This window comes from Pipistrellus hanaki (genome assembly GCF_964339955.1).
Source record: "Pipistrellus hanaki genome assembly, chromosome: 7".
NCBI classification, from domain to species: domain Eukaryota; kingdom Metazoa; phylum Chordata; class Mammalia; order Chiroptera; family Vespertilionidae; genus Pipistrellus; species Pipistrellus hanaki.
Window position 1 is genome coordinate 53,944,984 of NC_140509.1, and position 20,603 is coordinate 53,965,586.

At 47.6% G+C, this 20,603-nt stretch overlaps 1 protein-coding gene across 6 annotated transcripts in view; it reads left to right on the plus strand.

Moving 5' to 3' along the window:
• The window catches only part of SOBP (sine oculis binding protein homolog), a 158,804-nt gene that overhangs the window by 122,803 nt on the left and 15,398 nt on the right, over positions 1-20,603 (plus strand). For 2 of the 6 annotated variants that reach the window (XM_084890531.1, XM_084890529.1), the window contains one exon: positions 13,534-15,576. In XM_084890531.1, coding sequence (XP_084746657.1) covers positions 13,534-15,567 — 2,034 coding nt within the window. In that variant the 3' untranslated portion in view covers positions 15,568-15,576. Of the gene's footprint in view, positions 1-13,533; positions 17,600-17,808; positions 18,834-20,603 lie in introns of those variants that run through there. The other 4 variants (XR_014795575.1, XR_014795574.1, XR_014795576.1 and 1 more) reach the window with 4 other exon arrangements.

The following is a 20,603-nucleotide window of genomic DNA, read 5'->3' on the forward strand; positions in this document are numbered from 1 at the left end:
AGGGCTTCTCAGAACGTGGCGACGCACCTTGAGAATCTCCTAAAGGAACAGGCCAGGCCGCCTTTCCTAAGCGCATGGGCCCATGAGTCCTTTTCTCGGGGGCAGAACCTTGTGGGACAAGTGTTCTCCAGAACACCCTGTCGGCGATAGAGAGCTGGGCAGGCGCCGTCCCTGAGCAGGGGCAGTGCAGTGGGTTAGCAGTGGGCAAGCCCTGATGTCCCGGCCACATTTCCTCTCTGGGGTGACCTGCAGAAGCAGTGCTGGTGTGGAGAGGTGTATGTGAGACGCCTGTCCTGGTGTCCACTTCCTGCTTCTGAACCTGCAGAACACACTGCTCCCAGCCCTGGGGTGTCCAATGGCCCGCCCCAGCCCTGGGCACCCCACTCCAGTAGCAGGGTGCACAGTAGGAATGTGTCCCCAGGGGCTTTTAACCGCAGGGAGGAAGTATGGGGGGTTATGCAGGACTGTGAAGTCACTGCACCTTCCTAGATTTTCCTCACCTCTCAATAGAGAGCAATACCTGGAAGGGTCTCGGTGAGAATTAAAGCGGAGAAAGGGTGTAAAGCTGGGTTAGATCCTTGGCTTTCCTAAATTTATGGAGACGGTATAAGGCCGAAGGGAATGCGCATCATGGAATAGCCTTTGCTGCCCATCATCATGTAGTGACTGTTCTGGCTGCAGAGAGGGTCCCGCGGCGCTAACTACCAGGCAGCCGACTCTCCTATTGCCCCCAGGAGTAGGCAGCATTGCTCCCTGCTTTAGCACCTGCCCTTGTCAGGATTTGAAACTCCCTGCCATTTGACTTCTACTCCGGTCCCTTCAGGCCCTTCTCCCCACTCTGCCTGATGACCTCTGCTACGCCATGGCTTCTGCTTACTCCCTGCCCTCTGTGGTCCTCTGGCTTCATTCCACGACCAGTATCCTCACCGTGACTTAGTCTCTTGGAGTTACCTTGATTCCCAACTCCCCAAAGAAGAAACTGGTGCCGAAACCGGTTTGGCTCAGTGGATAGAGCATCGGCCTGCGGACTGAAAGATCCCAGGTTCGATTCCGGTCCAGGGCATGCACCTTTGTTGCAGGCACATCTCTAGTAGGGAGTGTGCAAGAGGCAGCTGATCGATGATTCTCTCATCGATGTTTCTACCTTTCTATCCCTCTCTCTTCCTCTCTGTAAAAAAAAAAAAAAAAATCAATAAAATATATTTTTAAAAAAGAAGAAGAAACTGCTATGGGTTTGTTAAATTGCTCTGTGCCCCGTTAGGCAGAGCCACACCAACGTCTTGAGATGTCTTAGGGTCCAGGCAGCCATGGCCAGGGGAGCAGAGGGGCAGTGGCCAGGGCATTCTCGCAGCATCTGAAGGGTTCTGTGTGGATACAAAGGTAGTTGTACACAATTACTTTCCTCCTCCTCTTTCTCCCCTTTTCTGTCCCTTGCACTTCTGCACATGCCAGTCTGGACCAAGGGCATGCCTTGGTAAAGCGGAATCTGCTCCACATGCCTGTTATTTCACTCTTAGATACTGGGCACTAGAAGAGAGCCCCCCTCACCTGTTTACATCACCCACCAACCACGCCTTTCCTTCGTGTCTTACTGGAGCTCAGGCCCACGCACAGGCTGTTTGATTAGGCTCTTCTGTCACACATTTCTCTTCTCACCCAGTGATATAGTCGGCCAGGTGGAAAGTATACTTCCCCATGTGTTTCCTTCTTCAGAATAGAACACATAATGATAAGGTTAGTTTCACAAAGGCTATGTGATGGGGCCTTTTACCCAAATACTGAGAATCGATATATAATTGTTGCTAGTCTGAATTTACTTATCTCTAAAATAAGGTATGTTATCTGGCTGTCTTTTTACAGACTTTTGGTGAGTGGTATTGTGATCACATCTTTTGAGCTATTTGAATTTACCAGAAGAAAGGAGTTATATACGTAACAGGTGTCTTTAAATATATACAGGTTGTCTCGCTTCACACCATTTAGCACTTCAGACATTCAGCCTGGATGGGGAGATTGGGCTGGGCTGACCCAGGCTTTGCTATGAGGATGGAGTTGTAAGAGGGATGCTCAGTGGAGAATCTAGCATTAGTGGACTGTAGGCTTTCAACCAGGTATTTATTGCAGCAGGATGACTAAATTCATAGAACAAAGATGGGAGAGAACCAGGCAAACCAGCAGTTCACAAACATTCAGGAAGCTTTTCAGAAACAAAGGAACCAGGATGTAGGTCCAAAATCAGAAGTAGTCCAGCATCTCCCCCTGCTAGATACTTAAGAAAGTATCACCAAGTGGGCACCTCACACAAGTTTTAATTAATGAAAAAGACAAGACAATAGGCAACTAAATTATTTCATTTCCCAAAATTTGTGACCCCAGCACTGGGGGTGGGGGGGTGGGGGGTGGGGGGGTGGGGAGAGGGCGCATTTAAATGTGCGGTATTGTGCACCAGATGCCATAAATGTCACATTTGCTCACAACTGAGCATGAAGGATTCCATTGGTGATTCTGGCCTGGGTGACTGGTGCTGGCCTGAAGCTGAGCCTAGGGCTAAAACACCCATGAGCTTAAGACCACAACCTGGCCTGCAAGCCTCCTCATTATTGCAATTACGTTGCTGTCAAACACTCCACCAGCCATTAAGAACCCAGTGGAGAGTTTGGGGTCCAAGGTTTTGTTGATTTGGGTTTTATTTTTGTGGTATGCTTTTTTACTTGGAAGTACACATCATAGGAAAATTCCTAGTAGTGGAATTTCTCTTTGTTTTTTTATAACTGAGATTTAATAGAAGAATAATGGGTAAATAAGAGTAGAGTGTAGGTGGACCAGTTGGCTGGTTTAAATATATATATATATATATATATATATATATATATATATATATATATATTATTTTTATGTATTTATAATAGTAAAATTAAAATATCTATATTTACATGACACTTTGTGTTTTTCAGAGGGCTTCCATTTTCACTATTTGTTTTTGTTTTTTAAATATATTTTATTGATTTTGTACAGAGAGGGAGAGAGATAGAGAGTTAGAAACATCGATGAGAGAGAGTCATCCATCAGCTGCCTCTTGCACACCCCCTACTGGGGATGTGCCTGCAACCAAGGTACATGCCCTTGACCGGAATCGAACCTGGGACCCTTCAGTCCCCAAGCCGACGCTCTATCCATTGAGTCAAACTGGTTTCGGCTTCACTATTTGTTTTTATCATCACAATAGATCTTGAGATTAGCAGAGGTTCTGGGGGCGCAGAAACAGGACCCCAGGGTGCAGGGGAGGCAAGACTTGGGTTTCTGCTCCCGAGCCCACCTCTTTCCTCACCGAACCATGCTTCATCCCAAGAAAAGAGCCAAAGCCTGGGCATCAATTGACAATCCGAAAGGATGTATGTAGAGATTTAAGGTTCTAATCAAGAAAACTTTAAGTTATGAGGTGCGGAAGAGAGGCAAAAGCTGTTCAGTAAACTTGTAGAACTAGACACAGTGAAACAGCAGGTACGAGCCAGGGAGAGAAGTGTATTGAAGATGGGGCCAGTCCTTCCTCAAGAGTAAGCAAGGTCAGGAGCAGGAATAAATGAATGGCTTTTGGCATTCCCCTAACAATGCAGGGAGAGGGAAGGGCCAGGTGACCCTGCACTGTGGGCATAAAGAGATGAAAACAATCTCAGTGACACCACTGAGACTTGGAGGGGAAGTAATGCCGAGAGAGACCAGAATATGAAACAACTGGCCCCACCAACTGCTTAGTAGGTGAGTACAATTCAGGAAGATATATCCTTGTATATATTGGTAGGCTCTAGAGCACATGTGTCAAACACAAGGCCCGCGGGCCAAATCCGGCCGGCCAGGCCTTGCAATGTGGCCCGCACCATGCTGTCATCACTGCACTCCGCTGTCAGTTTATGACATTGTCAGTTTATGACTGTTCAGTAAACCATTCGGCCCGCGATTTAGGCTGGATTTTAGATTTTGGCCCCTTCTCTGATTGAGTTCAACACCCCTACAGAGTTTAGGGAAACCACATGATCATTTTCCAGGAACATGGGAAAGCAATAGCTCCTATACAAGTTTGTTGTAAGAATTAGCAGAGGTAACTTAAGTGAAAGCTTCCGGCGTGGTCCATGACAGATAGTATATCTTTGTTTTTAAAAAGCAAAGACCGCCGAAACTGGTTTGGCTCAGTGATAGAGCGTCGGTCTGCGGACTGAAAGGTCCCAGGTTCAATTCCGGTCAAGGGTATGTACATTGGTTGTGGGCACATCCCCAGTGTGGGGTGTGCAAGAGGCAGCTGGTCAATGTTTCTCTCTTATCGACGTTTCTAGCTCTCTGTCCCTCTCCCTTACTCTCTGTGGAAAATCAATAAAATATGTTTGTTTGTTTTTTTTAAAAGCAAAACCTACCAGCAGGATATGACTGTTAAAAATTACATCCTTTCTTGGGTGGCATGAATGGGGGGGGGGGTGGTGTTCTGTGTGAGGGAGTGGGGAGTGCCCTCACTCTGTGCCTGTCAGGCTGCTGCGTTCCACTCTGGGCTGCCCCCTTCAGGAGGGGCGTTACCAAGGTGAAGCACATGCCTGGGTAAAAGGCACGGGACAGCCAGGACAGGAGGGCCCTGGGAACTTGTCCCCTAGGGCAGTGGTCGGCAAACCGAGGCTCGCGAGCCACATGCGACTCTTTGGCTCCTTGAGTGTAACTCTTCCACAAAATACCACGTGCAGGTGCGATTGAAACTTCGTGGCCCATGCACAGAAGTCAGTTTTCGGCCTGGGCGAGTCTATTTTGAAAAAGTGGCATTAGAACCAAGGAACTGGAAATGTTTAAAAACAGCAATCCGGGGAAACTGTGATGGCTCTTTTTTAAGTATTTGAAAGGCTGAGATTTGGAAGAGGAGTGGCCCCATGCTGGGAGACCTTGGTGAACAGAACTACTGTCAGTGGGTGGAAGTGGCAGGGATGTGGAGTGGCTAAATTTTCTAATAATCAAAGCTGTCTGGCAACAACATAGGCTGCACAGGGCATTGCATTTGTAGGGTGACCCACTTCAGAGCCCGCCAGAGAAGACAGGAGAAAGACCACCATGGCGTGAGTCACTCTGTGGATGGACTGGATGGTTCTCCCTGTCATAGGAAGAATGAATCCCCCCTGAAGACCATCTACGTGTGAATGGAAACCCAAGCTCGCTGAAGGTGATAGGTTGTGCTTGCCTTTGATTCTGGAATCTCGAAATAAAGTTATTAGCAAATGTTAGTCAAACATTTTAATCCTATAGTTTTAAAGTAAAATGCAAATAAAAAAAAAATCCTTGAGATCGTGGGGGTAGTATCAGCTTTGAAAGCCAGACAGGTCTAAGTCAGAGTCTGCATCTGCCATTGATTGTCTGTGTAGGTAATCTTGGGCAAGTTGTCTAACCTATCTAAACCCCAGTTATCTCTATGATGAGGTACTTGTGGCTATTCATGAAGTAATCCATATGACATGCTCAGCATGGTTACCAGTGTTTAAATAGCGCTGGCTAGTGTTACTAGTATAATTTATTAACAAATCAAATTGGGACTCCCATTAGGCACTACCATAAAAGCCATAATTTTCGATGGAGTGAGCCAGAGAGATCTGAGGACTGGTCAGAGATGGGCGAAAGTGGGTCAGTCCTGGCCATCCACAGGAAGAAGCTGGTTCATCCAGGGAGCAGAGAAGTATGCAAGAGGCTGATAAAAGAGGACTGAAGGAGGCATTGCAACCAAAGCCCTTAGCCAGGTGCCTGGTAGATTCCCTGCAATCCATATGGATGTGGTTGGTAAGTGAATGAGAGGTCCCCAGGAGCAGCCGCAAGCTTTCGAGAAGCAGTGGAAAGGGAGCGGAGAGGCTGTTAATGCTGCCCAGCAGTGCCCTGGACCCGGCCCACCTGCACACCCACCACTTTAGTTAGTATTACGTCATTTCAGGGGTGCTGCCCATCGCCGATGCCACGGCAGGTGAGGAGGCTGGGAGGCAGATGCAGTAAAACCCCAAGGGGAAAAAGACGGCTTCAGGTGTCGCAGAGAATCACTACAGTCCTTCCCAAAATTCCCATCATTGATACATGACTAGCTGTGTTGTTTAACTAAAGCTGCGGGTTTTGAAGTACGATTTTTGACATTTTCTACTAAGTCTCGTGAAAGAAGAAATGAACAGGGTGAACAACTGCAGGTAGAAGCCAGGTAACGGGCACACTTCACTTTTAATGAGTCAATTTGACAGGTCTCCCTTTCTACTCAAGTACAACCCATGGTCCCTCCCCTCAACTTTGTCAGGTAGAGAAAGACTCTTCTAGTCACAAATAATGGAACGTCAACCTCTCAGGTATGCATTTACGAAACAGAGAGAGTAGCGGTAAATGAGATCAAAGGTACATTTGAAAAGAAATCCAAACATATATTTTGAAAACAAGCAGAGTTACAATAAACATGGTAACTACAAATCTGGAAAAAAAATATTCAGGTGTGCATTTGAAAAACAGAGTCACAGTGTTGGATTAGAAGAACAAAGGGGGGGTTCAATATTGAGAGAGTAAAATATTGACTATTTTTAGTTAAAAACGTAGTTGAATTTTCACCTTTCGGACAAGTCTGTTGATGGGGACTGTGGAGTACTTCCGGGGGCAGGAGGTGTGTGCAGATTTCTCTCATGACTGTCAATAGACAGATTCCGAGTCTTTCCTGCACTGGGTCCCAGGCCAGTGCCTCTCTGAGCGCATCTCAGCACTCATTTTTTAATAAGTGAAAAACATTACAAATAGAAGCTCACTTTTTTCCCCAAGCTTCCCTTTGAAGCAAAGATGATTAAATAAGAACAAAACAAAAAAATGTGCAGATGGTTAAATAAAAAGGAAAAAAAATAAGCTGTATGAATCCAGGTGATGTTTCTTACTTTTAACGCATATCCTTGCCCAGTGCCTGACACATGGTGGGTCCTCAGTAAACATTCATTTAGGAATGAATAAGTTAGATTATGTGATGGCAGATCACCAGAGCAGGTCATAGTTACAGTATCTGGAATTGATTAAGAAAGAAAACAAAAAAGAGAGAAAATCGAGTCACGGGGCATGGCAATGGGAGATGGGGAGGGTGCCGCGCTCTGCTTTTGCATAGCATGCTGTCTATGTCTGCGACCACCCGCTGGTTATTTCGTCCGCACCTGTTTCCCGGCAGTGCTGTCACTGTTGGTGATTTCACATCACAGCTGAGCACCTGAGGCTCAGAGTGATTAAGCGCCTGGCCCACCAGGAGCTGGAGGCTGAAGGAGTGGACTGGAATCCGGTTGGTGAGCGCTGCTCCAAAGGTTTCCTTAAACCAGCGGTCGCCAACCTTTCGGACCTCACGGACCTCCATGGTCCATGGACCACCAGCTGGTGACCGCTGGACTGGATGACCTCTGAGGTACCTCCAGGCCTGGATGTCATTGCTCTGAGATGTCTTGGACTGTTTCTGTGTCCTCTCAGGGCCAAATAATTGGAAAACAGAGAGGCTGATATTTGGCACCAGGTAGACCAGATTTTCCAATGTTTGAGTTTTTTCACTTTCCATCTGGATAACTTGTGCTAGGAAGCGGTAAGTCGTCTTTGTCCAGCTTAAAGCAGAGAGTTTTGTGATGATATGCTAATGTTCTTAGGCAACCTAATACGTCAAACCAAAGGAAAAAATCACCTTCTGAATCATATTTGGCTGTGAGGATGGGCCCGTGGTCACTGAATAGAGGCCAGGATTCCATGTTTGCTTTGGCTGTGGAAACAGAAACTTGGGTCAGTAACGAGCCGTTTGTCAGTGCTCTCTGAGATCCAAAAACACCAAGTCCATCTCTGCTCTGCCTTTGCACGGCCCATGAGAGAGGGGAGGACCTGCCCTGCCAACCGGGGCCAAGATTTCTGAAATCCAGCTCAAAACTTATAAGCAGAACGTGAGGCACAATATAAGGTTCCTACAGGGCAGTTTTCTTATGAGATTTTTCAGGTCTTACAAAGGTGCTCATTAGCCTCTCCTGGAGTCCCCATTCCCATTTGAGGAGAGAGGAGAGAAAAAGAGAGACTCACAAACTAAAAAGCAAAAATAAAAAAGAGAAAGACACAAATAAGACCCTTAAAAAGAACGATGTAGCAAACATCATCATGTTGGAATCTAATAAATCAGCAGAAAACTTATTTTGCAAATAAAATTCTCCATGAATTTGCTTTTTTTTTTTTTAATCTTCTTAAAAAAATGACAATAACCCTGGTGGTCCTAAATCCCTCTCCTGATTTCTGCATGGCTTCGCGTATCTATAGTTAGGCCATCTTTTTCCTTCCTACACTCTCTAATCCAGTTTTGCAAGGAAACTTGGGATGGTGGGCTTTGTCCCCCATCAGGTTTTGGATGTACCCTCTCCCCTCATGGAGGCTCCTCCTCCTCCGCATTCTGCCATCCGGGGCTTGGGTCATCCTGTCTTCTAGGTGTGTGACAGATCCAGTGGCTCCGCCATGCAATGAGTCAAGCGGATCGCTCATCAGCTCTACTTTTTAATAAAACATGAGTAGCACAGTTTATGGCTTCCACTATTCAAACAGCAGTTGAGCCTAAGAGGAATTATTCATTTTAATGGTTCTCACACTCATTCCCAAGCAGCCGTGCTGTTTTATCAGCCTTTGCCTGAATTAGAGATTGACTGGCTTTGGAAAAAGAAGGTGGCTCAGCAGGAGTTGCATAGAGCGTGCTCAGGCAGCTGGATGTGGTTCCTTGTCACTGCAGACAGCCCCTCTGTTATCTCTGGGACCGTTTCCTAGAGGTGGGGTGGGAGGCTGTGTCTGCCAGGTGCCGCGTGTACTTGCCCAGAGAGAAGCATGCACCATTCTGTCTTAAAACAGAGCAGGCTCATAGGAAAGCTGTGGGTGAAGATTTGCCTTTTCCTCCTCACACTGCCATAGAGACACCCTTCCATTAAATTAAAATGAACTTAAACATGTGGGATGTTCCTGGGACATCAGCAACCATGAGGGAAACAGGCTAAGGACTGAAAGAGCGCACTGCAAATGCCTGACACACAAGCAGTACCTGTTACCACTATTAGCTCCAATCAGAGGAAGCAACTGATGCTGAGGTCTCCATAAGATTTCACTGCTAGTAAATAAACGGTGGGGTCAAACCCACATCTTCTGATTCCAAATCCCACGTGATTTCCACAGCATCCTTTGCCTCCCCAGTGCCCCGATGGAGGTAGAGTCTAAATGCAAAGGAACAGTTGATGGTGGGACCATGGGACTCGAGAGTCAAATTAGAAGCAAGTGTTCAGGTGGGATCAGTCTTGAGGCCCTCAACTTACGTAAGGTGACTACAGCTGTGGGCTCAAATCCTTCAAGGCATATTTGTGGAAAGTCAGGAGTATGTGAAGGTTTTGTTTTGTTTTGTTTTTTTAAATTGTTGATGGCATCCAAAGGATTATTAATGTCTTCTTACTGTTCCATTGCTGAAAATGTCTTTGCCGAGGTAAGAAAGATGTCAGCAAAGGGGTTTCTTAATGAAACAGTGCCTGATGCCAGATTACCACTCCGAAGACAGTGCTGGGTTCCATTAAAGAATGAACTTCACTCTCACAGCTGACAGCTGATTAATGTGCTAATTAGGAACCCTGGCCCCCTCCCCCAGCCACCCAAATCTTCTCTCCAGCCAGCAGAATGTGTATATTGTGCCCATGTGGGTAACCTTATGGCATACCTTGGCTTTGACTTCGGACGTGTGTATAAAAATAACATGAATAGCTTTCTTTCTTTCCAGGGGAAATACAAGATGGAAAGAGTTATAGGAACCAGAAGTCCTGCCTTTCAGTTTCCTTGTATTGAGAGCAAGTGATATTTCTGCTGAGGCGGTGTCTTTGGAGCCGTTTAGCGGTGTAGGTTGCCACACATTTATTTCACAGGAAAGGAGTGAATCCATCAGGCCACTGAGCTTATAAGTACTGCCCTGGCAGCCAGCCACCAAAATATAAATAGTCTAAATGGACTAGAGGAAATGTTCATTCTGTTGTTTAGAATTGGACACATCCCAGGAAGGTGAATGTAATCTTTGTGAGGACTGCTGTTACGGGGTTGAATGGAATACCCATTTGTTTATCTCCTTTGTGATCTTTTTGTCGTCCTGGTGATACATTATGTATCTGTGATCCGAAGCATTTCAGCTGTCTCGCTCAGTGGCCTTGCATGAGCTGATTGTTCGGTCCCCAGATTGCCATCGTTAAACAGCGTCAGCCTGAGCTCTGTCCAATCTGGGACCTGTTAGGGAGAGAGTGGAACCGAAGCGGCCACATTCCAACAGAAACAAAGCCGGCGTGGAATTAGCGGAAACCATCCCAGAGCCCAGGGAGTGGAGCTCTGCACTTCTTAATCTTTATCTCTTAAAATATCTGAAAGGTTTTTGGTACTTCTTGACATAATGAGGAAAAAATGCCTTACAACGTTTTTTTGTTTGTTTTTTTTTTAAAAAAAAGCCGTGTGTGGAAAAAGGAGGGAAGGATACCTCGTAACACCACAATTCAGACAACCCTAGTTCTTGACAGACATGCTGTGTATCCCATGGATATATAAATGTTATTTTATTAAAGAGAGAGATCTACAGTATTTCCACCTAACTACCACATCTTAAGTAATCAGCTCAGGCTCTTATGATGAAATCTTTAATTACTAGAAGTGTGCCATTAGTTAGATGTCGAATGAATGATGGTACTGCGTTTTATTGCCTCACATGATATAGCCATTTGTGCCATAAATTCATTGACCTCATCTTAAATGATGTGTCCTGTTAGAGACTTGATTCATTATTTCTTAAGTGACTTTTTTTTTCTCTAATAATTTTTTGCTTCCTCAGAAAGATGGCTTTTTTTTTTTGTATTTTTAGATCGGTGTTCTAAATGGAAATGTAATAAGGATACACACACACATTCACACTCACATTACCCAAAACGAGATGGTATTACCTACATGCTTTGTGATGTTGCAGAAAATCAAGCAGCTAAGTGTTAGGCTTTTTTGTTAACTGGAAAGTTTGATGAAACAGAATTTTGCTTGGAAATTTGATGTCTGTAGTAAATCGTGTTATAGTGGAGACTACCTCTTTGATATTTGGGGTAGATGTATGAGCAATTCTTACTCATCGATGAATTATTGAAAGTAAAGGAAATGATGGGAGAACATTTAAGTTATATTTAGATGATTTTCTGTGCCTCCACTTGAAAATATTTATTTGGCTTGAGGAAACGGAGGAATCCTCTGCAGACAAATAATCCAATCTGGCAATTTAAGAACCAATTAAGGATTTCAGAAAACTCTTTCCCCTTATGGTTAAAAAAGAAGATCCAAAAGAAATAAGTCAGAAATTTTGGCATATAATTTCAATTAGTTTAATTCATTGATGATATTTTTTAGTCATGATTAAAGAAGTCATATGTGATCCTTCACTTCAAGCTTATAAATTGGTACTGTAGGCTTTTAATGACGGATGCCTAAAGCTGGCTTTATTTCCTATTGGAATTCAGATGTCATATCATTACACATTAACTTTATAAAAATATCAGATCTTAAAAATAACTTACATGTGTAAAGTTTCCACTGTATCTTATTTAATCTTCTAGATGATAATTTTGAGAGTCTGCCAGATTGTGTGTTTCTCATCAGAGGCAATTGTGTATTTATGTGTAAACTAGACATCTCAACTATGATTTTAAAAAAAGTTCCCTTAATTCTGGAGAAAACTGAAACACTGGGAGTATATTAACATTGAAATTATTTGTTTTTGGCAACAAGTATTTTGAAAGAGTAACTCAATATGAGGCCAAACAGAAAAACTAATTTGTGCCAATAAGTATTTCTTATTCAGCCTCACACTGTGAAGTATATTACCTGCAGATATCAGTGGAGGGGGAAGTAGGAGGAAAAAGAGTGAATTTCCACTTACATACCCACATCTATGGTGAGTGTGTGCACCCACAATCACACACTGGCATGCCACCACTGTTTACAGTCAAGGAAAGCTGAGAGTTAAATGAGATGAATAATCAAATGCTCGGCATATGTTGTTTTTGCATTGTTGATGTGACCAATCATTATTGAAATTTATTATCTTTTAATGCTATTAATTTATCATAGTTAAAAAAAAAAACAATAACAAGGGATCAGCAGAGATCTTCCTCAACAAAAGCAGGGTCCGATTTAGAACAATATTGGAACCAGGGCTTTAGTGAGGAGAGACTCAATTCAGTGGACTCACCATTGCACTGCATTGCAGAATGCTGCTGCTGCTGTGTGGATTGATTGGGTGCTCAAAAATAATTTAAAAAAATAAAGAACAAGAGAAAGGAAAAAAATTGTGTGTGTGTAATGTTCAGTCAAAAAAGTAAGGCACTGAAAGAACTATTGAAAATTTTGACATCTGTTTATCTGTTTATAGCTATGGCAAGATTACTCATATTAATTCTTGTTTAAAATGCCATATGAAGGGAAGACATTTGTGCAAACAAGAGTCATATTTGAATTGTAGATCATGCCTTCACCATCTGTGAGAGCTGATGGTGTTGCAAAATTAATGTGTTAATGAAATCACAATAATTTCTCCAAAGTAATGGGTTCTGAAGCCGAGAATGACTATTTTTTGAACTTTGATGTCTAGTGATTTCCAATTGGGAAAAGCTCTCAGCCTTTAATTCGTTCTGCAGCCCAACTTTAAAATAAATTTGGTGATGCCTTTCTTTTGCCAGGAGTAGATTTGAAGAGGGGGGGAAAAAGCCATAACAACTTTGGAAAGCGGTCTCTGGTGTTTGAAAAGTTGTTAAATAAGATCACGTGCCAAGAAATGTCACCAAAAATTCTGACTACTGAGAGAGAGTGGGCAAACAGTTCAGAAAATAATTCTAGCTTGCTGCAACATCACAGGTTGGGAAGAGCAAAACCTCACACAGACTTCACGGCCAATTCCAAGTTTCCCCTTGGAAGGCAGACAGAATGATGCCGGGCGCTTGTGTTATTGGTTAACACCGCACACCCTTTCCAACTGCATTATCGAGCGCAGTCAATAGTGCAAAGTGACTTTGCATGAGCAGAATGTTAAGGGGCTCTCTATTTCAAAGCCCACGGAACATTCTGGAGAATCCTTCTCTCCAACACTATTAACTTTGCATTTATGATGAGTGTCTTTGACAGGTGAAAATGTGTGGGCAGGTATATGTATTCCTTTTTTGTCCGATCCACCTTAAAGGGAAAAACACAATTTCCCTTAAAAAAAAAAAAAAAAAAAAGGATATGGTGATAATTGTTATTCTGAAGAGTTAATATTAATAAAGAAATTCTGGCTTCCAGGGAGAAATCACTTTACAAACGTTTAAAGAATTGTCCCTTTTGGAAGGAAACGCTTTCGGCCTGTTTGAGAAATTGGGATATAAGTTTGAAAGAAACCTGTACGGGAAGCATGAAGCGCCATCTACCCAAGGGCATTGCTTTTTTATTCTCTTACTTTTTCTTTCTATTGCTGTGTTGTAGGTATGTGACTGGTGTAAGCACATCAGACACACAAAAGAATATCTGGACTTTGGGGACGGGGAAAGAAGGCTTCAGTTCTGCAGCGCCAAATGCCTCAATCAGTACAAAATGGACATCTTCTACAAAGAGACGCAGGCCAACCTCCCAGCTGGGCTGTGCGGCGCGCTGCACCCTCCCCTGGAAAACAAAGCAGAAGGCGCCGGAGTGCAGCTGCTCACGCCAGACTCTTGGAATCTTCCCCTCGCAGATGCTCGGAGGAAGGCCCCGTCCCCGGGGGCTGCCGCTGGCCAAGGCCAGGGCCCCGGCCCATCCGCGTCCACCTCCACCACCGGCTCTCCGACCGACACTGCCAACTGCTCCGTCACCAAGATCCCCACGCCCGTGCCCAAGTCCATGCCCATGGGCGGCGAGCCTGCCAGCCTGCCTCCCGTCTCCGTCCCGCCACCTGCCGGCATCGGGCCCCCCCTGGGCGTCCCGCCCCGCAGCCCTCCCATGGTCATGACCAACCGCGGCCCCGTGCCGCTGCCCATCTTCATGGAGCAGCAGATCATGCAGCAGATCCGCCCGCCCTTCATCCGGGGGCCTCCGCACCACGCCTCCAACCCCAACAGCCCCCTGTCCAACCCCATGCTCCCGGGCCTCGGGCCCCCGCCCCCCGGCGGCCCCAGGAGCCTGGGCCCCACGTCCAGCCCCATGCACCGGCCCATGCTGTCGCCCCACATCCACCCGCCGAGCACCCCGACCATGCCCGGGAACCCCCCGGGGGGTCTGCTGCCCCCGCCGCCACCGCCCCCAGGCGCGCCGCCCTTGCCCAGCCTCCCCTTCCCGCCCGTGAGCATGATGCCCAACGGCCCGCTGCCCGTGCCCCAGATGATGAACTTCGGGCTGCCGTCGCTGGCCCCGCTGGTGCCGCCCCCCACCCTGCTCGTGCCATACCCCGTGATCGTGCCGCTGCCCGTGCCCATCCCCATCCCCATCCCCATCCCTCACGTCAATGATTCCAAGCCCCCCAACGGGTTTTCCAGCAACGGGGAGAACTTCATTCCGAGCGCCCCCGCCCCCGGCCCCGGCCCCGGCGGCGACTCCTCGGCGGCGGCGGGAGGCAAGCCCGGCGGCGGGCGCTCCCTGTCGCCCCGGGACTCCAAGCAGCAGGGCTCGTCCAAGGCCGCCGACTCGCCGCCCGGCTGCTCGGGCCGGGCCCTGAGCCTGGCGCCCGCGGAGCAGGGCGGCCGGGCCGAGGTGGTGGACCTGACGCGGCGCGCGGGCAGCCCCCCGGGCGCGGGCGGCCTCCCCGGCGGCGGCGGCGGGGGCTGCGGGCTGCAGGGCCCGCAGGACGGCGTCATCGACCTGACCCTGGGCCACCGCGCGCGGCTGCACAACGTGATCCACCGCGCGCTGCACGCGCACGCCCAGGCGGAGCACGAGCCGGGCGCCGCGGAGCGCGGCAGGACCTGCGGCGGCGGCGGCTGCCGGGACGGCCACTGCAGCCCCCCCGCCGCCGGCGACCCGGGCCCCGGCGCCCCCGCGGGCCCCGAGGCGGCCGCCGCCTGCAACGTCATCGTGAACGGCGCGCGCGCCGCCGCCGCCGCTGCCGCCGCCGCCGCCGAGGGGGCCAAGGGCGCGGAGCCGCCCCCGGAGCAGCCCCCGCCGCCGCCGCCGCCGCCGCCGCCCCCCAAGAAGCTGCTGTCTCCCGAGGAGCCCGCGCTCAGCGAGCTCGAGTCCGTCAAGGAGAACAACTGCGCTTCCAACCGCCACCTGGACGGCGAGGCGGCCAAGAAGCTGGCCGGAGAGGAGGCCCTGGCCGGGGGCGACAAGTCGGACCCGAACCTCAACAACCCCGCGGACGAGGACCACGCGTACGCGCTGCGGATGCTGCCCAAGGCGGGCTGCGTGATCCAGCCGGTGCCCAAGCCCGCGGAGAAGGCGGCCCTGGCGCCCTGCATCATCCCCGCGCCCCTGCTGGGCGCTGGGCCCGAGGACCTGGAGCCTCCGCTCAAAAGGAGGTGCCTCCGAATTAGAAATCAGAATAAGTAAAAAAGGTTTGTATGCGCACCAGGCACTCCTCCGCCCCCAGCCAGGGCGCCTTCCCTTCCTTTCTGGCAAGGCAGAGGCCCCCTCCCCCCAGGGAGTGGAGTGGATGGATAATCGTGATTTTACCTTACATGTTTTACAATACAGCTGGTGTGGTCACTCACTGTCATCGTGTTTTTGGTCCAACATCATTCCCATTTTACAGCTGGCAACACTGAGTCACAGCATGGAAGCGCCATGCCTGAGGCCGCTTCCTGAATGGTAAAGCCCAGTCTTGAACCTAACTTGAAGCGCTAGCAGTCTCCTTAATGACACCTTTAGTATGGTCTGTAATAATTCACCGTATTGAGAAAGGAGGATGTGGGGAGGAAGGAGAGATTGCTTGGGGGGCAGGTAAATACATGTTCAGTCATGAAACTGGCAGGGCTGTGATAACCAGGTAAGCCGGGCCACTTCCTGGAGCTGGTATACACGTGGGCAGAATGTCCCAACTCACCATTTTTTTCTCAATAACCGCGGTATTCCATTTGCAAGATGAGCATGAAAAACAACCTTTCTCACATGCTTATGCCAACGGAACCCAAGCCTCTAGGTGCCCTTTGCCTGGCAGGGTGTTGGAGCAGTGGCTCGTAGCTCCCGTTCACGGGATCTCTTCCTCCGGTTGTCCCCAACCACCATTCCCAGGACAGGCGTCAAGCGTCACTGACCAGCTTTGCTTTTTCCTGGTTTGGGGCTCAGTAGCTCAGGGGGTGGACTGCTCAACTCTGGGCCACGTTGCTGGTGTGGATGAGAGTGCATGCCTCTGACCTCAGCGGGGGACTCCGCTGAAGCCAAGTGAGCCTCTGATAAGGAGTCCAGAAGGTCAGGAAGGGGAAGGGGACTCACATGGCTACTATGCCTCCAAAGTAGCCAGGGGTGGCCTGCTTTGATCCTCCCGCCCATCCTGGTGGGACAGGCAGCATTGCTCTTATCACGGAGGAAGAGGAGGCCTGGAGGTGCCACCCAAATCAGAGCCCGAGAGTAGGAGGACCCATATGTAACTCAGGTCTGCCAAACCCAGAGCCAGAGTGCGCCCTCTTTCCAAAAGGGCAGGCGCCAGGCTGGCAGTCAGTTGAGGTTGATTAGCTTTATGGAGAAAAGAGGAAGGGAAATGAACAGTCACTGAGCACCACACGTGTGCAGAGCTCCTCCCAGGACCTGGGGAGATGGGGGAAGAGGATGCAGTGCTGCCCTGGAGGCATTTCCAGGGGGTGGGAAGGAAAGCCCAGGCAGGAGGAGGCCCGGGAGGGGAAGTGCGCAGGAAGAGCAGCCGCTCTCGTTAGTGGTGTCCAGGCCATCTTCTGAGTGCTTTTCAATAGTATTTATTCAGACCCAAGCCTGACAACAAGTACTGTTGTCTTCATTTTACTGATGAAGAAACTGAGACAGAAATTGAGTAACTTGTCCAAGATCATCAACTGAGAGAGCAGAGTTGATATTCAAATCCAGCCTGTCTGACTCCAGGGCTACATTTTCCTTAAACCATCAAAAGAGAAGAGGCTAGTGGGTCCCCTTATTACAGTGCATGATAAAATTCTTTTACCCACCAAAGTTGTCTGAGGAGAAAGTCCCTATAGAAAAACCAAGCCTACCTACCAACTTCTCTAAGTGTTTGGACAGGGTCCAGTTTTGTTTTTTGTGTTTTTTATTTTGTTTTGTTTTGTTTTGTTTTTGACAGTGTCCAATTCTTGTTTTCATAACAACAAACTTAGAATGACAACCCATTAGTCCACAGTGGGCAATGTAGGTGTGGACCATAATACTCGATGTGGTGTGTCTAGACCATTGCCCCTAAGTCCGTGGTCGGCAGACTGTGGCTCTTTCACCCCTTGAGTGTGGCTCTTCCACAAAATATCACAGCCTGGGCAAGTCTAGTTTGAAGAGGTGGTGTTAGAAGAAGTTTGTTTTAAAAATTTGGTTCTCAAAAGAAATTTCATTCATTGTACTGTTGATATTTGGCTCTGTTGACTAATGAGTTTGCCGACCATTGCCCTAGGTCACATGTGTCAAACACAAGGCCCGCGGGCCAAATCCAGCCTGCCAGGCCTTGCAATGTGGCCCGCACTGCGCTGTCATCACTGCACTCTGCTGTCAGTTTATGACATTGTCAGTTTATGACTGTTCAGTAAACCATTCGGCTCACGATTTAGGCTGGATTTTAGATTTTGGCCCCTTCTCTGATTGAGTTCGACACCCCTACCCTAGGTCCAGCGTCTTTACAGGAGCGTGTGTGTAACTGACAGCCAGAGTGTGCCTGGGAAGTGCAGAGCCAGGAGGGGCTTGCTGGGTGGTATAAGAAGGGATTCTCGGCAATCATAGTTTGAGGTTTCCTTTTCCATGGATGGCTTTGCCAGTAAGAGCAGAGTACTTAAAGCCAATTCGCCATTTCCTCTCGCTTCTTCGTCTACAAGTTCTGCTGTCTGAAGACAGATGGCCTCAGCCTTCTCAGAGCTGCCGCAATTGAAAACGCCCCAGATTTCCCCACCAGAGTCTTTTCATCCGGGTGACAAAGCAGTGAGTAATGGGGAGACGTGGGACCCAAAAAAAAGTGATGGCCTTCAGAAAGCCCGGGAGCACTGGAATTGTCATTTTAAACACATTCTAATATCATTCATTCAAGTGACAGAAAAGGAAAAAATGGGAAGAGGAAAGATTTTACTACCAGGACTGGAGTGAGAAGTGACCGCCAGGTCAAGACTAGTGCCTCTGGTCCATAGTAGCCTAAGTGCCTCTGGCCAAAAGCCCATAAAAGCATGAAATATAGGGTGGCTATTTGGATGATCTATGTTTCTGAATAAAGAAGCAGGTGAGGGTCTTGTGTGTGCACCAGAGTCGTTACCAAAAATATTAACCTGGCTTTAGCCAATTTCAGAAGATGCGGGGATGAAATTACCCTGTAGCCCCTTGAGAGTAGTGAGTTCTTTTTACGATGGGCCCCCCCAAGAAATTACAGCTTTCCTCTAACGCCTGGGACTCTCAGGCTTTGCCAGCTACCGCGGGTGACAAGGCACGTGATTTAAGATGGGGAAGCACCGCCTCTCCTCCACTAAATCACATTTTCTCTTGCCCTCTGTCGTTCCGAGTCACCTCGCAGCACAGACTCAACCTGCCATCATTCATCACGCCCTCGCACCCTTCCTGGGCTGCTGCTTCTCTGCCTTCAGAAACCCAGCCCGTGCGTGTGGTTGTAGAGATTGGAAATGCATCTGTTAAATAAAGGATCGCGTGGCTTTTGCACCCTGATAGTGAACACTGTTTGGTGATGACTCAAAGCCAGAGTGGAACGCATTACAAACCTAAACCAAACCTGAGTTTGCTGGGTGAGGTGCAGGTGAGTGGCTTTTTCACCTGCTTGTTGGTGACTCGTTATAGTATTTCTCATAGTTCGGTGAGTCAGTAGCTTCAATCAGTGTTCTTTATTCTTTTCACTATACCACCACCCTCATTCTGGATTACTCCCCTCCCCCCCCCCCCCACTCCATTTTAGATAGATTCAAAGCAGTTGTATCTTTGAATCCAGGTAGCCACAGTTGTCTTCAAGAAAGTCATCCTATGTACTAGGTCTTGTCAAATTATAGTGAGGTTTTTTTTTGTCCCCCCCCCCCCATTTTGAAGTTATTCTGTTCCTGGTTAGCTGACTCTATGCCTTCTTGTTTGTTGATATGATTACATATTATCTTAATGGGCAGATATTTCCTCAGATGCAGAACTAATGAAGTTTAGTTGGAGATTTTAAAAGGTTGTAAACTTTCTTTAATCTTCAACTTTTAAGACTTCAAATACCAGTTCTGCAGCTTCTGTAAGCTGGGGGGGGAAATATCCCCCCGAATAATAAGGAAAACAATGTATAAACATTTCCCAAACTATTCTATCCACAAAGAATTCCATTTATAAATGGAATACACCCTTCTCTGCCTTTGCCTTGGAGCTTGGGGATAACTGTTTGTATTTGCACATTTTCTGAATTTCTACAGTTTACACTTGTTTATGGTACATTGGGGAGTTTAGAGTAACCATTTGCAAATGTTTGAAGATATTCAAAAGAAAATATCCCCCCTCCTCGATTTTCCAGGGAAATGACATAGTCTCTTTAAGTAAAGTAACCAATGGAAAAAATGTGTACAGTGAATAACCCTTTCACCCTCACTTTTTCCATTCCTGAGGAGCCATAAGTCCTTCCCACTTCCGTGGCTCCTAGTTTTCCTATGTGTTCCTAAAACCAGATAGAAAATCTGAGGCTATCTTCCTCAGCTCCAGTTCCTGGTCTCCCTCCACAACTCCCCCCCCCCCGCCCCATTATTCTTCTGGTCATTGAGCCACAATCCCAGAAAGGGCTATTTCAGGAGGAGGCCAGGGGGCTCACCGCATCAAGAAAGCCAAAAAGGTAGAGGTGACATGCAACTCTTGCCAATTTAGTTTCTCCAACTGAGAAGTTTGAGAGAGTAGTAGGCTTCCTGGGAAATCAAGTTCCTACATTTAAAATATTACTGTGGATGCCTACTTTTAAAGCAAGAAGAAGAAAAACAGAAGAGAGAAAAGCAGTACCAATGGGGTGGGCAAATCCTGTGCCAGACTTGAGATATTCAGTGTTCCAGGAGTTGGTTATTGGAAGTGCTCATTACTGACAGGAACCTTAATGTTAAAGTTCTGGCACCTGTCAGGATGCAAGTGGCTGGCCACCTCTAGGTGTAGGTCATTCAGAGAGCCAGGTCATGCATACACAAGTGGCGAGAACCTGGGAGAGTGCTTGCTGTGGCCATTTCAGATGCAGAGAGGAGAGATTTCTGGAGTAAGCAGTGTCAAGATGGGCCTTAGACACATCTTGTTCCATGCTGCTGAGTCCCCTTATGAGGAGGAAATTGAAGGACAGCTTTTCATGTGCAAGTATCTGGCTTTTGGTTATTCTCCCAATGCGATTATGATGGAGTAGGAAGTGACCTATGTGACCGGGTATGTATTTCTTTCAGATGTAGCCATGCCTCCCCATCTTCAGCAGGGCT